The sequence below is a fragment of the Gossypium hirsutum genome, chromosome A08, assembly GCF_007990345.1.
Source record: "Gossypium hirsutum isolate 1008001.06 chromosome A08, Gossypium_hirsutum_v2.1, whole genome shotgun sequence".
Taxonomy (NCBI): Eukaryota; Viridiplantae; Streptophyta; class Magnoliopsida; order Malvales; family Malvaceae; genus Gossypium; species Gossypium hirsutum.
This window is the reverse complement of record NC_053431.1, coordinates 16,985,001-17,005,492: the sequence shown is the minus strand read 5'-3', so window position 1 is coordinate 17,005,492 and position 20,492 is coordinate 16,985,001. Positions and strand designations below refer to the sequence as shown.

The window sequence follows — 20,492 nt, the reverse complement described above, 5'->3', positions numbered from 1 at the left end:
GGTTTGGGACCGGCCCAACTAAAAATTTAGGCCCGTTTGCTATGCCTAGACCCGTCTCGACCTGAAAAATAGGCCTAAAATTTTGCCCAAGCCCGGCCCGAATAAAAATGTTAAAACTCGATCCCGACCCGGCCTGCCCATATTAATTTTTATATTATTTTTATATAATTTTAATATATATATAAACCATCAAAAATACTAAAAACATCAAAATAAATATTTCTCAATAAATTGAAAATAAATTTTAAAAAATATGTATACTTAAATAACACTAAAACAAATGCAACTTAGCGAGTAAATCTCTCTAAAATAATAACAAAATTAGCAAGTGTCTTTAAAATAATAATAAAATTAACAATAAAATAAGTTTTATAAAATATCCAAACAATAACAACAAAATAGTAGCAAAATAAGGAAAATAATAATAAGAAAAAATATTAAAAAAATAGATTTTTTTTGTCATTTTGTGAATTCGAGCTGGGCCCAGGCCAAAAATGCCTTACCGGAGACCTGGCCCATTTTTTAAACGGGCCTTATTTTTTTTGCCCAAGCCCATTTTTCGGGCCAATATTTTTGCCCAAACCCTCTCACATTTCGGGCTGGCCTTCGGGCTGGGTCATGCACACCTCTAAATAAAGGGGATTTAATTGAAATGGGTTCTTAAAGTGGAGATCCTTATTTAGTAATTAGACCATTATATTAATGTTCGGACAAAAATGGGCAAGAATAGGACAAATTTGAAAGAAAAGCCTTTAAGGGCATTTTGGTCATTTAGTAATTAAAAGAATTTAAAAGGGAAAATAAAGCAAAAATTAGTCTATCTTCTTCATGGAGGTTGAATATAGCATGGGGGAAGCCATGATTAGGGTTTTCAAGCTTTCCAAGCTCAATAGTAAGTCCGTTCTAGCCTCGTTTTTAATGTTCTTTTCGTTTTTAGAGTCCCGGTAACTTGATTTAGCTTGTTCTAGCAATAATTCATGCTAGGGTTCATATTTGGAAAAATACCCATAGGTTAAATGTGTTTATTTTGATGTTTTATGGTAGAATATGAAGCTTGAAATTATGTTAAAAAACTTTTGCTAAGTGATTTTAAGTGAAAACGAGTAAAACGACATAATCGGTAAAAATACCTAATGTTCATGAGTACATGACAGAGTGAGAATTTGATGCTACCATAGAAGGGAAAAATGTTCAGCGTGTCATGAAACATAAGAAAAATGGATAAATTTTAATTTCTGAGCCTAAGGGAAAAATCATAATTCTATTAAGGTTTAGGGGTAAAATTGTAATTTTTCAAAAGTTTGAGTTAGGGAATGTTTTGAATATCACATTAATTAAACAAGTGAAATATGATGTTTTAGATCCCGAAAAGTGAGATTTGGGCCTAGAATGAGAGAAAAATCGAAAATCAGGAAAGTTGGTAAAATGGTCGCTTTGGTATCGAGGTAAGTTCATATGTTTAATAAGCATTTAATTATGCATATTTGAATGATAAATTGATATTTTGGCCATAAATACTTTAGTATTGAGTTTCAGATATAATGATTAATGTTCGATAATAATTCGATATTGGAAAAGAACTTGTATAATTTATATGTAAGACCATATTTTGTATTATAGCTTTGTATGATAACAAGAAAGTATTGACTAGCATAGTTTGATGAGAATAAGTTAAGTTGATGATATGATGAGATTGAGAATGTAAGTATGTAAGTTGAGTAGCATTTTATTATTGGGCAATTATTGTTATTAGTATTGTTATTATTGAGTTATGCAACTAACCTTGAGAATTTGAGCAAGTATGTTTCAGCTATGACTTGACAAGGCATTGATATCTCAAATTCCATGGTTATACCATGGCAATTAAGGAAGAATTGATGAAAAATTCCATGTTCATAACATGGCATTTAAGGAGGAATTGACTGTTAAGGACACCATGTAAGACCATGTCAAGACATGGCATTAGTAAGGCAAGGATTCCATAAAGACCATGTCAAGACATGGCATCGACATTGATTAAGGACTCCATGTAAAAGCACATCAAGATGTGGCATTGGCACTAAGACAAGGATACCATGTAAGACCATGTTTGGAACATGGCATTTGGTAAGACAAGGATACCATGTAAGACCATGTTTGGAACATAGCATTTGGTAAGATAAGGATATCATGTAAGACCATGCCAAGGCATGGCATTGATAAGTTCTATAAGGCAAGGAAATCATGTAAGACCATGTCAAGACATGGCATTGGTGAGTTCATAAGGCAAGGATACCATGTAAGACCATGTCAAGACATGGCATCGATGAGTTACTATAAGGCAAAGGTCCCATGTAAGACCATGCCAAGGCATGGCATTAGTGAGTTCATAAGGCAAGGATACCACGTAAGACCATGTCAAGACATGGCAATGGTAAGTTCAAAAAGGAAAAGGTTCCCGAGTAATCCAAAAAGTAATTCAAAGAAACGACAAGGTGAGAACATGAAGAAAGAGTACAAGTATGCATTTAAGGCTTATTTAATATTGAGATTATAAAGTATTAAGTAAGTGATGAGTTTTCAGTTATGCTTGTGACACTTTATGACATGATTGGCAATATGCCTATATTATGAAAGAGTACTCATGTGTTAAGTGAGATGTTGTAGGTATGTAAGCAAGCTATTAAGTAAAGTGCCTTTTGTATTCTAAGCCTTTGCTAAGGTTACCGATGAGTAAGATGGGAAAGTAAGAACTAAGCATTATTTAAGCAAATTATGACAACATACTAGTAAGCTAAATTGATTGCTAATTTACTAAGCTTTATAAGCTTACATCTTTCACTTTCCCATGTTTCAGAGTACTTAAAAGCAAGCTTGGGTTGGAGGTCATCGGAGATCACTTCACACTATCGACTATCAAGTTACCAAATGGGTATCTTCATTTACAAACGTTCTAGTTTATGGCATGTATAGGGACTTAGCCATTTTGTGTGTATGTTCTTATGATATGGCTAAAGAATGGTATGTAAATATTTGATAATGATTAGCTATTTAAATGGCTAATGAAGAACATGTTTCGGTGTTATGTATGCCTAAATGATAGTTAATACAAAGAAATCATGAAAAAGTGAAATTAGCATTAAAACAGTATTGAACAGCAGCAGTGACGTGATCTTGAAAAATCACCAAGAATATTAGAAATGGAATTAGGTGATGAATGAGATATAGAATTAAATCATTGAGTCTATTTTCATATGAAAGAAACAGAGAGAGAAAAAGAAGTGTATATTAAGAGATATTTGAATTTTAGTGAGACAGGGTCAGAGCAATTTTTGAATCCCCTTTTCTGAATTTATAAATTCACTAAAAATTGTACAAAAAGAATTAGGAGTTATAATTTATATTTTTAGATTCCTTAGTGAATCTAATTTCAAGAAAAACAAACGGCATGGTTATTTGAATTCTGTACAGGGAGAAAATTGATTTGTAGTGAGGAGAGGTCAGAGTAGTCAGACAGTGCAACAAGGGAAACTTTAACTAGTAAACTGTACTAATTGGTAAGACCAAAAATTCTGGAAAAAAATTAGTAAGAATATATATGAGTATAATTTTATGGAAACTTCACGAATTTAAATTTTGAGTTTTGTTACTCGAGGTATGATTTATTTAGTGACTATGACGTAGGTGGGTAGTTTTATAAGGAATAATCAAATAAATTGTTTTGATTTGTCTAACTATTCAAAAAAATTTTAATGTTCCCGGTTTGGTCCTGAACCGTTTCAATTGCATGTTTTAGGGTCTCGAGGGCCTTTTTTAGGGACATATTGAATGAATGTAAGTAAATTAATTTTAAAAGAAGATTTTATGCCCCGAATTAGTAAGTTAAGTCAGGTAACGCCTCGTGTTCGACTCCGGCGACGGTTTCGGGTAAGGGGTGTTACATATAGAGGTTCGCTAACTTCTGCAAAGAAAATTTCATCTGAACCGGAATGAAATGGGCAGACTTGGTCAATCGATCCATGATGTCCCAAACAAAATCCTTCTTAATGGGTGTCAAAGGCAACCCACTAACGAAGTCCATCGTCACACGTTTCCATTTTCATAAGGGAATCTTGACTGACTGCAACAAACCCGAAGGCAATTGGTGCTCAACCTTAACATGCTGGTACGTCAGACATCGAGCCAAACAATTTGTAACCTCAAGCTTCAACCTCGGCCACCAGTAAAATTGATGAAGATCGCGATACATCTTATTACCACCAAGATGCATAGCATAAGGGATACTATGAACCTCCTTCAGAATTGAATGCCTATCATTTGGTACACAGATCCGTCCTTGAAAATATAGAAAACCATCATTATTCAGCCCAAAATCCGAAGTACTGCCACTCTTAACTTGACGAAACCGCAAACCCAGAGACTCATTCCCCAATTGCTTATCTCGAATATGACCAATCCAAGTCGGCTTAACTTGCAACTCGACTAACAGACTCTCATCATCGAACAGACTAAGATGAGCGAACATTACTCTCATATCATTCATTGCTCTACGACTGAGAGCATCGGCAACCACATTAGCCTTACTGGGATGATATTGAATCATGCAGTCATAATCTTTGAGCATCTCAATCTATCGACGCTGTCTAAGATTCAACTCCTTCTGCGTAAGGAGATACTTGAGGCTCTTATGATCAGTGTAGATAATAAACCTCTTACTATACAAATAGTGCCTCCAGATTTTCAATGCAAAGACCATAGTAGCCAACTCGAGGTCATACGTCGGATAGTTCCCTTCGTGTGTCTTAAGCTGACGAAACGCATAAGACACAACCTTTCCATCTTTCATCAATACATATCCCAAACCGACATGTGATGCATCACTGTAGACCACAAACTCTTTAACGGATTCAAGCTGTATTAGAATAGGAGCCTGAGTCAGAACAGACTTGAGCTTCTTCAAGCTTGATTGCTGCGCATCAATCTAGACAAATGAAACACCCTTACACAAAAGCTTAGTTAGAGGAGCTGAAATCAAAGAGAACCCTTCCACAAACCGCCAATAATAACCCGCAAGACCTAGAAAACTACAGGTTTCTGATACATTCTTAGACTGTTTCCAATCAAGCACAGCTTTAATCTTCCTAGGATCCACTTGAATCCCTTCAGCAGATACCACATTCCCCAGAAAAGCTACCTCTCATAACTAGAACTCGCACTTGCTCAACTTAGCATAGAACTGTTTTTCACGTCGAGTCTGCAGTACCACTCTAAGATGCTCATCATGCTCATCCTCGGTCTTAGAAAATACCAAAATATTATCGATAAAGACCACAATGAACTAATCCAAATACAATTGAAAGACTCGGTTCATCAAATCCATGAATGTCGCCAGAGTGTTCGTCAGACCAAAAGGCATCACTAAGAATTCGTAATGTCCATAACGAGTCCTAAATGTAGTCTTATGAAACTCCACCTCCTTAACCCTCAACTTATGATAGCCAGAACGAAGGTCAATCTTCGAAAACACCAAAGCTCCTCGAAACTAATAAAAAAAGTCATCGATCCTCGGAAGTGGATACTTATTCTTCACACTCAACTTCTTCAACTATCGATAATCGATGCACGTCCTCATGGTCCCATCCTCCTTTTTAACAAACAGAATTGGTGCTCCCCACGGAGACACACTAGGATGGATGAACCCACGATCCAGAAGCTCTTGCAGTTGAGCCTTAAGCTCCGTAAGCTCCTTCGGTGCCATATGGTATAGAGCGATAGACACCAGAGCTGTACCCGGTAGAAGCTCAATTCCGAACTTGACTTCCCGATCAGAGGTAAACACAGTAACTCCTCAAGAAAGACATCTGGAAAGCCCTTAACTATTCTAATATTTCCTACAGAAGAGTCCTCAAAATCAGAAACACTAACGTAAGCCAAGTACGCCTTACACCCTTTTTAAACTAGTTTCTCAGCTACAAGAGTGGAGATCACATTAGACAAGTAATCTCGACGCTTACTAATCACAACCACCTCCATATCCTCATTGGTCCTCAGAATGACCCTCTTAGATGCACAGTCCAAACTGACTCGGTGCTCAACCAACTAGTCCATACCCAGAATTAAATCGAACTCTCCAAATGGAACCTCCATCAAATTTTCTAGAAAAACAACCCCTTGCACCTTTAGCGAAACGTCCTTATAAAGTTTACTAACTCGAACAGACTGTCCCAACGGACTCAGTAAAATAACTTCACTAGTAGTGCTCTTAATAGAAATTTCTAAGGTTTCAGATACAGTACTAGCTACATAGGAGTGAGTCGAACCTATGTCTATCAAAGTAGTATAAGGCACATCAAATATAAGGAACGTATCGGTGATGACATCAGAAGCATCTCTATCCTCTTGATGTCATGCAGTAGAAACCAGTGCAAGCTGCCTCGCCTCAGTCTGACCAGCTCCTATGCTCGGTGATCTCTGCCTACGACCGATACCATTACCACCCCTAGCCTGTCCACGGCCCCTAGATGGCTGTTGAACTACCCTCTGAGGCTACGCAGAACCTGGTCCTGAAGCTTGCATCTGATTAGCCCTCTGTGGACACTATCGAATACGGTGCTCTAATGACCCACACCTCAGACAAGCCCCTATCCTCCTCCAACACTCACTCAGATGGTGCCTACCATAATCACCGCACAACTAAATCCTAGTAGGAGCAACAGGAGACCCTACTCTAATTAGCCATCAAACCTAGCCTTTCTCTTAGGCTTCTAAACAAAACTTAAGGGCTCTGAATCACTCTTATTCTTTCCCCTCTCTCTGTCCCTATTCTGGTTCTCCATATGCTTAACATCCTCGGCGATCTTTGCTTTCTCAACCAAAACTGTAAACTCTCGCTTCCTCTGTGGAGCAATAAGTACCCTCAGATTATCCCTTAAGCCATCCTCAAATCAGACGCACCTCTCATACTCACACGCCACCATGCCTCGAGCGTAGCGGCTCAGCCTAAAAAACTCGACCACAGATTTATCGCCCTGCGTGAGATTCATGAACTCGCGCCTACGAGCATCCATATAGCTAGCGTCCACATACTTACTCTGAAAGGTTATCTTAAAGAAACCCCAACTCAAACGATCAGGTTGAGTACCTTCCTCAACTGTCAACTACTATTGATAAGCCTCATCGCGAAGCCGAGAGACTGCACCCTTAAATTTCTTCTCAGAAGTACAGTCCAGACCATTCATGATCCTCTCTGTCTCCTCCAACCAATACTTAGCCACACTAGAGGCAACTCCAGGGACACCCTTAAACAACTTAGCACCATTAAACCGAAGTCATTCAGTTACAGACCCACGACCCTCAGCTCTAAAATGGGGTCCAACGACCCTCTCCAAAATCCTCAACATTGTTTGGGATAGTGCGTTGTCCCCAACCGAGTGACTTTGGGACCCAGTCTCAGTAGCAAATGAAACTGGTGTCTCACACATATCTAAGTTTGGCATACTGCCTAGAGAGGAAGACTCAGCTCGAGCCTTCCTACGGTCTCTACCACAGCCTCAAATACGATGTCCACAGTTTTACGAACGTTCATCGTAAAATTTCAAACTTATCTACATTATAAAGTTTTATGCATTAATTCCAGTATTTATTAATAAATATTTTATGCATAAATTATCAGAAGTTCAGAATTCTTCTCAGAAGTTTCAATCTCTAACTATTTCAGTATAGTTTCAAAAAGTAATATCTATAGTGTTTCAGAACAGATTTATCTAAGTACAGAGATACTTACAGGATCGGCGCCAGAGACTCGGTGTACTACATATTTTTTTTCAAATTCTTCAGGATATTTGAAAACCAATTCTTTTTAAAACAAAATTTTGGAACCCACAATTCACAATAGAGTTTTGTAACTTAGCTCTGATACCACTAAATATAACACCTCAAACCCGACTTAGACGTTATGACCGAATCCGAAAGTGTCACAAGGTCGGGTTTTGATAACGGAGATGTGTCGTTAGAACATTCACGTTTTTACTTGAAAACACCATCTAATTAGTCAAATTGCCAAAACTTATTACAGCAGAAGCCTTAAAACAGTTATATTTTAAAAATGCAGTTGTGTTTTAGAAAAACCTATATTTGTATATCAATTGTCACTTTTAGAGAAAGCTTTTTGCTTAAGCATGCAATATCAACGTATAAATTTAAAACAAACAATTATAAAACCATAAAGTCCAAATTTTAAACTCTCAAATATAAACCCAAAATCACAAATAAACCATAAATAATAAAGTTTTAATAGTTTATGGTCGAGTGACCACCACTGAGTCTCTGTCACACCAATTCGCCTAAGTCTGTGGATTACTTGACAAAACAGAAAAACAAAAGTGAGTTTACGTAAACTCAGTGTGTAACCCAAAGAATCAAGAACACAATATACAGTATTATATACACAGTCAGAAGCAGATACAGTTCTAGGTTCAAAATCAGATCCAGATCCAGATTTAGAGTACAAATACAGATATGCATAAATCCTACCCCCATCCTTTACACACTATCTCCGACCATCCCATTACACTATTTGGGTTAAAACACCCACCCATCGCTACATACCACATTATGCCTTTAGGACACATATCAGATAATACGCAGCCATGCTGCCAGAATAAAGGTGATTAACGTTGTACAGAATACTTCTTCCTCATAGACATATCCTATCTTAATAACAGATACAGAGTTTCAGATACAAATATAACATGCTCAACATTCTTTATACAAATAACAGAAACATATACATCAGTATAGTGAAGCATACATTAGTATCTTACTTATATCAGTCTACCAAAATATCATAGCATACAAGCAAGGTTTAATTAGCCCTTATCGACCCCACGGTAGACCCACAGTCGATCGAAGTAACCCTTGCAACCCTAGGAAGAATTTTAGAAAAATGGGTCCACATGCATGTGTGGGCCCATACGCCCAAATTGGCCTTTGCCCGTGTGACCCACACGGCCTGGCCTAAAATCCACACCCCCGTGTGACATGCTTGTGTGGGCCCACACGTTCGTGTGGCCCATACACCTAACTTAGCCATGCCCATGTGGCCCACACGGCCACACTCGAGCCTCTACACGGCCATGTGTTGTGCACGGCCATGCCTTCATCAACTACACGGCTGTGTCTCGCACACAGCCATCCACATGAGTGACTACACGCCCGTGTGGCGTCAACAGATTCATTTTTTGGCTTTTACCAAAGCCTCATTTTCTGTATTTTTGGTTCACACCTGGTATCGTTTTGATGCAAAACCCTTCCGAGACCACCAGAACCCTTACGCTCCGAACGATTGGCTACGATTCCATAAGAATAGGATCATGATTTTCTAGATTCACTATAGAAACATGCGATGAAACCCAAAATAACGAGAATAAGGGTATGATGGCAGACAACAAGGACAACAAAAATCGAATGGAGGAATCACAGAAAAGAGAGAAAAGAAAAAAACTGGCAGAGTTGAAGAAGGCAAAGTGAAAATAGCGTCAGTACTTTTCCAGGGAAGAGAAATTTTGAAAAAAAAAGATGGATAAAAATTAAAATATCCCCAATCCCATATTTTTCTTCCATTATCTCCTAACCTCCTCTGACAACTCTACTGAAACACTATCAGCTAGCCGAGCAAAAATATCACATTCAAGCTTGCACAAAGATTTGAACACAGGATCCCCCCCAACACATTAACTCTCTTACCACTCAAACCAACAAGCTCATTTTGATATGAACTAACAGAAAATTTTATATAAGCCCACTGAACAATGATAAGGCTAGGATCCAAAATAACAAAATTTGGCAAAGGCGAGACTTAAACCCACAACCTCTCAAACACTCTCGGAACACTTAACCGCGGAAGCAAATACATATTTGTATCAAATTTTACAGAAACTAAAATAAATTATTTGGGGCGTTACAGTATCAAACTATTCATAATGTTTTAGTCAATGCAATTGAAATTAGACGGAACAAATCGATATGATTAATACAGATAAAAATTTTTATTGGTACAAAATAGAATGATATATACTGGCTGTTACGATCAAAATGGGTATCAAAACCAACTACATTATTTTAATTACAAAATAAAAGGGATAATGGTAGAGATTATCCATGTACTTACCAAATCTTTCAATGTGATATCTACACTTTTAATTTGTCCAATTTGGTATATGTACTTTAATCCCATTACACAAAGTGATACCTAAACTAACATTGTTAAAAATGATGGTTTGGCACGTTGACCAATTAGGTGGAGCCATATGGCACATGTTACTCATTGACTAGTAGTTCAAGTGCTTCTTGCAATAAAACCAAAAAGTTTTTCTTTCCCCCAACTTATATTTCTTTCACATTGATTTCTAAAATAAAAAACTTTATGTTTTTCACATTTTTTAACCCAAAATATTATTGATTTCATTTTTCTTTCTTTTCTTCTTCAACTCTAGCTGTTGCTGTTGCCACCATCGAGGCACCGACGATGTCCTTTTTCCGACTCGAAAATGGCACAAAGTATTACTTTTTGTTCTCTCTTTAATTTTCTCCGATTAGATTTCTCAAAAAAATTCCCCAAAGTCATGAAAATACCTCTAAAATTTTAGACTTCTCTAATCCCGATCTAAAGATCCCAAGGACAATCGTGCAACTTTGACCACCACTTATCCTTGGCATGATAAACATTTTCAGTGCTCAAATTTTCCAAACAATTCCCAAAAACATGTTTAAAATATTTTTTAGATCTTAGAGGAATAATTCTATAATTAAGCCAAAAAAGGATCTTTGTTGATGTTTATTTATTTATTTTGTAGAATTTAACCCAAATGTCAAAAGCTCATCGCCAATTTCAAAACCCTAGCTTCCTCCAAAAAGACACAATCCCTAGCATTTTTTTGGCCAATTTTGAAGGGAAGATGAAGGTGAATCAATGGATTTCGATGTTGTCAGAAATGCTAGTAGCGGATGAATTGAAAGAACAACAAGCTAAGCAATTACATTTTGATTTGAAATCTTGGTAATGCTTGAAAAATTATGCAAATTGTTTTTATTTTGGTTAAATTCTATGAAAGATAATTTCAAGTGTGGAATGAAATTCTTTTAGGGAAAAATGTAAAAATAATTATTAAAAATAAAATATATTAAAATATTTTATATTTTAAAAATATTTTTATATAATTTTTATGTTAAAGGAAGATATATTTTGTTGTGATTTTATAAAAATAAATAAAATTTTAATTATTTAAAAATTTAATTTTGGTAAAAAATATTTCTATGAAAAGTAAAATAAAACGGGAGAATTACTCATAAGGGCCTAAGCTAGCAGTTAGTAGTCAACAAACAGATCTCCACTCAAACTTGACTCAATCTTAGCATGTACCTTTAGACTCAATCTTGAGCTGGGTTTAGTTTGAGAATCAGCTAAACATGTAGCTTTGCTACCGCTGAATGTAACACCCCATACCCGACCCTATCACTGAGTTTGAGCTATGGGATGCCACATCTATTGCCGAAGCAACTACAATTCAATGTACCCTTTCATATATGCTATTAACAATATTATTCAATCTCGATATGATTTTCCATCATTTTCGAGTATTATACAAGCTTACGAAAACTCCTTTGCTAACTCGAGGTTGAATGAAGACCAAATTGTAAATTTCAAAACTATAGGGTTGATGTGATTTCGGGAGTTTCTCGTTGCGACGCAACTTACTAATGATTTCTCACTTTAATCCCTCAAATTTTGAGTATTTACTCTTGTGCAATAAAACTTTTCTCACTTTTACAATTTAGTCCTTTCTTGAATTAATATATCATAATATACTTCCCAATATTACAATTCAAGTTACACTAACTTACCTCGTTGCTTGTTCATGTTTATAATTTCATTAATCCAATATCTTTTCTTTTCCACGTTCAAGTCTCGTATTCGAGTCATCCAGATCTTTATAAGTAAATTTGATCGTCGTTTTCATTTATTTCATGTTCTAATACATTCAATTAATGCTCTAAACAAAATTACCATTTTGCCCCTAAACTTTTAATTAATGACGATTTCATCCTTAGGCTCAAAAAAATAAAATTATTACAATTTAATCCTTATTTCCAGCCGTTATTCTCATACAAATTGATAACAACCCATGAATTCTATAAAATATCAGAATTTTCCATAATTTCAACACTTTTTAATTTAATCCTTAAAACATGTTTTTCCCCGATCTTGAACTAAGTTAATAATTTCATTCAATTTTTCAATTTTAAATAATAAAATAATTCATTTCATGCAAATTTTTCAGTTCTAACATTTTTACAAAATTGCCCATAAAGTTTTACTTTTATTCAATTTAGTCTTTGAGTCTAAAACATGCAAATTAGCCATGCTAGCTAAATATTCATACTTCTCTTACCATATACATAATTTAAATTTAACATTTAATAATAATAATAATAATAATAAATAATTTGAATTATATTAATACAATTGTACGCTGAGTATGTCTATACTCTGTGGTATTACCATAATTTAAATTACAAAAACTATAATAAATAATAGACATCAAACATGTAACAATATAAGTCATATGTGTTAATTTATACTTTAATTTCATATCTCAACAATAGTCTTTCATCAAATGGCATCATATATCATCTATATTATCTTTAATCAAATCATGAACCTTTGGTTCAAGCTTTTAATCTCATATACCATGTAACACCCCTATACCATGTTCGACTCAAGGAAATTGATATAGGAATATTACATTTGGTACCAAAGTAATTCTTGGCCAATCACTAATATACTAGAACATGAACAGAAAAAAATTAAATAATTTATAATTAATTCATAAGTTTATATTCAATTAACTCATACACTATTTCATTATTTCCAATTCATTCTATTTTCACTTCTTATTTCGATATCTCAATTTCAATTCACATTTCAATTCATAATTTCACTTTTTCATACTTTCAATAGTTCAATCGATCAAATTCATTTGATTTTCTCATTTCATTTATTCAACTGATTTCAATATCAATAATTTGATATTTTAACAAATTCATGAACCTTAAGTTCAAGCTTCAAATCTCACATTTCAATTCAATTCACAATTTAACTCATAATTTCTTTCTTATATGTATATATATATTTAGTACGATCAATCAAATTTATTTAATTTTCTCGTTTCAGTTATTCACCCTATTAACAAATCCAGACTTTGACAGATACACGGATTCCAACCAATACACCAGTACAGTACATTGTGCCTTAACGGTACAGAGTACCTAAACAGTAATCAGTAACGGTAGCAGTAATAGTAACAGTAACAGTATTTAACAAAAAAAGTGCTGAATCTGTAACAGTAATGGTAACAGTACTCGACACACAAAGTGTCGAATCAATAACAGTAACGGTAATAGTAACGGTAACAGTAACAATATTCGACACACAAAGTGCCAAATCGGTAATGGTAACAATAACAATATTCGACACACAAAGTGCCGAATCGGTAATGGTAACAGTAACAATATTCGACATACAAAGTGCCCAATTGGTAACAGTAGCAGTAGCGGTAACAGTAACCAGCACATAAGTGCCTAAAATACGGCACATAAAGTGCCTGATCGATAAAGCCGATAAATCCCGTACTCTTCCAATCCTATGGCATGCAAATTATATCCGACTAGCCCGACAAGTTAATAGGGAATTTAATTCTTATTTCAATTTTACTTAATATTCATATTTACCCCTATTAACAAGACTCAGACTTTGGCGGATATACGGATTCCAACCAAACACACCAGTATGGTACTCAGTGCCTGAACACTTCCAAATCCTATGGCATGCCAACTATATCTGACTTAGTCCGACTAGTTAATAGGGTATTCAAATCATTTTTCTATTTCAAATTCGCTTTCAATTTAATCACAATTTCTCATATTTCAATATCCAACTAATACACATTTCAATTAATCATAATTCCGTTCCATTCAATTCAATACACATTACTAATGGTTTAAATTTGCGACGTGGCCGTCTGTTTCCAAAAGGTCCAAATGGCACCTAATCAAAACATTCATCCAAATCAATTTGTATACCAAATCATCCAAATCAATTTGTGTACCAAATCAACCAATTCAACATTATAACCATTTCAATACCATTTCCATTTGTAATTCAACATATGTCCATTCTAATTCACTACCATTCTTATATATAGTTCATGTGACATAGCTATTCAAACTCTTGATTTTACCATTTACAATACACAACCAATTCAACCCTAGGTACATGCCATATATTAAAATAAAAAGGATTATACAAATATTGTTGAATCGAAAATCATTGGCTGGATGTTAAATCATGTCTCAGATCTAAAAAATTTACCTAAACCTGCGTATGGAATAGACAAACTGTAAGTTAAGCGATAAAGCTTAGTGGCACTTTCATGATTCAAGTCAATAATACGAAAGCGTTAACATAAATAAGATACAATCAACATATGATCAAATTAAAACCATTTGGATTACCATTCATGTATTGAATGCCAAATATCATACACGACTATATTTATACGAACCATATGCATATTTCATATATGTGAACACATAATGTACCAATTTCATCAACATTCCATAGCCCTTATTCTACTCATGTCATCCCGGATTACCTGACAATGATGACTTTTAGAGTTCGAATGTTTTACCATTTTGGGTGGCCCGACAACAATGGTTCACACATTTTGATATTCTACCATCCCAGATGACCAGACAATGATGGCTTTCACTATCTGTATATTTTACCATCTCGAAGGACCCGACAATGATGTTTTCCATTATATCGATATTCTACCATCCCAGATGACCCAACAATGATGGTTTTCACTATTTTCACATTTTACCATCCCGGGTGACTTAGAAACGATGGTTTTTACTATTTGCATATCTTACCATCCTAGATAGCCTGAAAATGATGGTTTCGATCCTAAGGCATGCCAACTAACTCGTCTCTACTCGGTACTTTAGTAGGGTAACCACTAACCACTGAATCAATACACATCATATTCGCACATCACAGTTTATATCAATCTCGTATATGCTAAATTAAATCCAATCCAATACTCAAAATTCGAAGCCATCATATATATAAATCAATAACATAGTTCCATACCATTTCCATCAACAACTCATGTCACATATCACATGTCATTTAGTAATTCGTATGATACTCGTTTCTACTATGCTCAGACCAATTCACAATCTCGACATTTAATACTATCACGCAATTCAATTCAAGACAAGTAATAATCTTACCTTAATAGTTAATATGCAGCAAACATGTATATGTATGTATATAAATGGAATCATCTCAATTTATAAAAGTACAAACTGAAATTTTGCGTCACTAGTCGATGACTCTCACTTTTCCTTTTCCTCTCGACGGCTTGACGACGTCTTTAGCTACGTACTATAGATAAACGATATCAATTTTCATCCAATTCACATTTAAATACAAAATCAAACATATTTTGAATTTTATTCAATTTAGTCCCTAAATTCGGGTATACATATGTTTCAATATATAGTTTTGGATTAAAATTTGATTTTACATTCATTCATTAGGGACACCATAATTTCTATACATAGCATAATTTCATGAAAGGTTTTCACTTGTTTTAGTTTGGTCCCTATTAGAGTTGTGTAACACAAATACTTCTTAAAATAAAATATAATGGCAAAACTAAGGGCTCTATGTAAGGTTTAATGCCGACGGCCGCCGAAATATGTTGCACAAGTATAATCCATATAGAACTACACTTCTTCTATTAACATTGATTAGAATAAGGTTTTTCAACCTTTAAATAGATGTAGGTAAAACTCCTTTTGTATCATTCGATTTTTAACATTACTGAATTTTCTTTTCCTCTATCCGTGGTTTTTTTCTCGAAAGGGTTTTCACATAAAATTTGTGTATTTCAATTCTTATTGCTTTGCGATCGTTCTATATTTCCATTATCGGTGTTTAGTTTTAACAGTCCCTAATGTAACAAAGTTAACAACCAAGCTTATTAAGCTTTACAATTTAGTCCTTATCATAATCTAAGCTTAATTTCTATCAATTTCAAGTCTAATTCATCAATTTCTCTACAATGACAACTTGCTAAAATTTTAACAATTGAAAAAATTGATATATGGTCTAGCTAAATCTAGCTCCCATGATAATAAATCTATAAAAATCAAAGAAAAATGACTTAGGGACTTACTTGATTAATGGTTGAATGTTGTTTGAAAACCAAGTTTTTCTTTCTTTGTTTTTCTTCTATGGTGGACAGTTGGCTAAGAGAGAAGATGACAATGTTGTCATCTCCCACTTATGTTATATTTATACTTAGTTTAAGATTTAATTAGCTTTAATTAATCAAGTTTAATATTTAATTAATCATCTTTATTTTCTAAAAATCTTAATTATATAAATTAATGGTGATCATCATCATTTCCAACTAAAAATATGAAAAAAAAATGGTTAAATAACCATGTAAGCCCTTTAGATAATTGTTATATAGTTCCTTAAGTCTTTTTTTAAATTAAAACTCAATAACGATTGGACTTTTACAATTTAGTCATTGAGCCTTAATTAACCATTTTTCGGCTAAATTACTTGACCAAACTTTAATATATTTTATACTAACTTTGTTTATGGAAATGGGATTCCTAAATTACATTTCTAATACCACTAGAGTTTGAGTTGTTACAACAATAATGATACATGCATCCGGTAGTAGTAACTAGTAATTTCTAAAGAAAACTTGTGATATGCGTAAAAAGGTTTTCCTCTAGTCCCTCAACTAGTAGGGTTTTTTTTCTTTTCTTTTTTTTTTTGAGTTAATTTAATTCTTCCCTCTTTGATTATTATCCTAACATATGAATTGATTTAGGAGTTTGAAGCACTCCCATGTCATTAGTTTGGATTTTGCTTTTTTTATTATTTTATTTTCTCAAGATCCTTTGACTTGGATTTAAGCTAACTTACTGTCATCATTTTAAGGAAGAAAAAAAGAACATAAACAATCAAAAATTTCAAGAGTAGGCTTCAAGGAGAAAAATGGAGACACCCTTTTGCTGATTGTGAGCATGGATGGCATGGGTACGAACTCGGGCTGCCTAAGATATGTTTTAAGTAATCCCCAAGCTTTTGTTGATATTTGAAGTTGTTCTTTTTTCTTTTTCTTTTTTTTTGAGTGAACTTATTGTTGTATGAAATTGATGTCCTCTATCTTCTCGCCTATAGCTATTCACTTGAAAGAAACCAGTATTTTAACACATCAAAAGGATGTTACTAGTGATTGATGTATGAAAGGTCTTAAAGTTAGACTTGGTTTAAGGCTTTAACCTCAAGCCTTATTCTCTTTTCTTTTTTACTAGTGGCTTTATTCATTTATCTTATTTTGTTATCATCAAATCGTTTTTGTTCTCCTTGTATGACTCCGTGATCTCTTTTTATTTCAAAGTATTCAATAAATGTACTTCTTTTCAATAAAAAAAACCATAAGAAAATTTCAATTTAAATGATCATGTACAAGTAAAAAATTTGCAAGAAGTAATAAAATATAAAGAAAAGAAATTGAAGGAAAACGAAAACCAAAAATAATTTATTGTATTTACATATAGATCTATTCAAAATCTTCCCCCTTTCTATCTTCCTCCACCCTCTGAGATTCTATCTTCCAAGTTTCCATCTTTTCAAAATAACCCCAAAAGAAGTCAGTTAATGAACCTCAAATTATATGAATATGTGCATCATGAAAATAAACTAATGCATTATGATCTGAAAATTTGAAACAAAAACAAGTAGTTACACACCTGATCGTCAGAAAATCGCAATTGTTCCGCAACAAACAAAATGTACTTGTGATCTCCTAGCTTCAATGCCTTACCTAAACTTTTAGCTACTTTATGGTAGCTAACCATGTTTACCTTGAAACCATTGCTCATAAAAAGATTGTCCATCCACTTCTCTGTACTAGACTGTAAACACACACAAAAAAAGAGACCTTAAATAACAAACAATTTTGAAGTGTTGACTGATAAAATACAAATAATATGTGAACACAGACAACAAACCTTAGTACCAATTTTAGTTTCGGCTAACCATGCAGGTAACTCTCCCAAGAATAGACATCCATCCATTGCCATACCACTTACTGTCAGTAAAATCTCTTTGAAACTCACCAAAGTCATCAAAGGTAGTCCCTACCAATAACATGTAAGAGAAAAAATTCCTTCACAAAGTTGTTGTTTAGAAGTTTCTGGTTGTAGTTTGGAAAGTTAGTAACCCCACAAACATATAATATAAAGAAATTAAATAACCAAATTTTATAATTGGGGCAAAAGATGTATTAGGGCATTTTAGGCTTGAGTTTGGTGGTTTTTATGGAAAGTTGTTATGTTATGAGAAAACATAGTCGGTGGTCATTATGTTCGATAAGTTTTGAAACAAAGAAACAAACTTTCTTATGGAAAGTTATTACGTTACGGAAAATCCTAGCTTGTGGTTGTTATGTTTTGTTATGTTAGAACATAGCTTGTGGCAATGGCAGACCTTAGGACGAAGTTTTACGGGGGACTAATAAAATTTTCAAATATTTTAGGAGTTTAATGAGAATTGTTTTTTAAAAAATTAGAGTCTAATTAAAATTTTCTAAGAACTTTAAGGGAGAAATGAAATATTCTAAAAATTTGGCAGGGGGCTAATTAAAATTTTAAAGAACAAAAAATTCAAAGTTTCTCAAAATTTTGGGGGACCAAGGCCTTTTAGGCCCTTATAACGATCCGACCCTGATTTGTGGCATAAGATATATCTAAATGACACATACTTTGATGAAAAATATATACAAGGCCTATATCAAACTCAATAATTCCATTTTCAGTCTTCTAATTTTTGTTGTTTATGATTCATTGTATCCTATCGATAAACTTAAAACCTTAAGAAAATTTCACGCCTCATGTCATTATCTAAATCTGCTTAATTTTCTGACTTGCAACACAAGGTTTTCTAACAATTTCAACGAATAAACATAAAAGCCTTTTATAACCTGGATAGCCAATATGCTTGGACGGTTTCCATTAAAGCCTTTCATATGCAATGCTTCTTGAATATTAGAAGATTCCAATGGAATATGAAGAAACAAACAACTTCTTGGTATCTTAGCTCCAACATCTAGGAAGATATAATTAAACAAATTAATAAATAAACATGTAGCAAAATATGCAAAATAAGTCCCAAGAATTATGCACCTTGAAGCTTTTCAATTGCATTTTGGTAGACTCTTTCAGGAGATATATCGAATATGATGGTTGAGCTTGGCCAGTTAAGTCTATATGGTCGAGTATCCATTCCATCTGAAAAAAGCACAACCTAAAATTTTGTAGCCAAAAAGAGTTTCAATATTTTGCTACAATTGGGTAACGTAACAATATTTTATTCAACCTCAAGTTTAGTGAAAATACCTGTTTAAGCCCATCCATGTGGTTTACTGTGCGAAGCAGCTTGTCATCTATGAACTTGGTTGCAATGCAATAATGTTTGGATGAGTTCTCAAAATTCAACCGAGTGTGAGGTGGAACAAGGCATCCAGCATATGGATCCATAAAAAGAGGCTCTGCATATACATAGACAGAAAAAAAGACTATTAAGTTTATAGCAAGAAGGGAAAGAGAAATGGAAATTTGATAATGTAGTATTGGTTGCCTCGTCTCTGAGTCTCTTGAAGACGAAGAGAAGCTGAATTGATGGCTAATCGGAGCAATGGGTCATTTTCATCACTGAGTTGAGCTCTTAGTAACCCTCTATTTCTCTTGTTGTTAAAAGGGAATGGCACTAGCACACTTGCACATCTCAATGAAAATCCCATTGAGGTTTTGGGTGTTTGTGATTATCCAATTGAGTTAGAATAATAGTAATTTGGGGAACTTTTCATTATGTATCGTTTAACAGAATGAGTGACCCATATAGAGAGTTAAAGTAAGGCGAAATCCATGCAAAATATGCCTCTCTTTTCCTAGTAATTTGCTCCTAACTTTTGAACTACTAATAATAGTAATTTTCATTTGGGTTAATATATAGCGTTAACCTGAACTTGGTCACTTGCATTTAATTATTACCTAATTTTTTTTGATCTAATTAATACTTAAACTTTAATTTTGTTTGGCACTTCAGCAGTATTAATCTACGCTGATGTGATACTAATGACTAAATTAAAAATATATAAAATTTAATATTTTATACATTTTTATATTTTATATAAATTATATTATATATTTGGACATATATTTTATAAAATTTAATATTCTATATTTTTTATAAAATCCGATATCAAATACTATATTTTTATAAATTTAGGATTTTATATATATTTTTAATTTCATAATAATAATATTAAATATAATATTTTATGAAATAATGAAAATATATA

The 20,492-nt window shown here is 33.8% G+C and overlaps 1 protein-coding gene across 1 annotated transcript; it reads right to left on the bottom strand.

Moving 5' to 3' along the window:
• Positions 1-17,554: 17,554 nt before the first annotated feature.
• Positions 17,555-19,999, bottom strand: LOC121204608 (O-methyltransferase 1, chloroplastic). The gene is made up of 7 exons (XM_041074769.1): positions 19,769-19,999; positions 19,528-19,679; positions 19,315-19,435; positions 19,113-19,237; positions 18,142-18,270; positions 17,881-18,045; positions 17,555-17,756 (listed from the first exon to the last, which is right to left on the bottom strand). Exons 1-7 carry the CDS (start codon positions 19,929-19,931, stop codon positions 17,691-17,693), a joined length of 921 nt encoding a protein of 306 aa, XP_040930703.1. The 5' UTR covers positions 19,932-19,999; the 3' UTR covers positions 17,555-17,690.
• Positions 20,000-20,492: the final 493 nt, after the last annotated feature.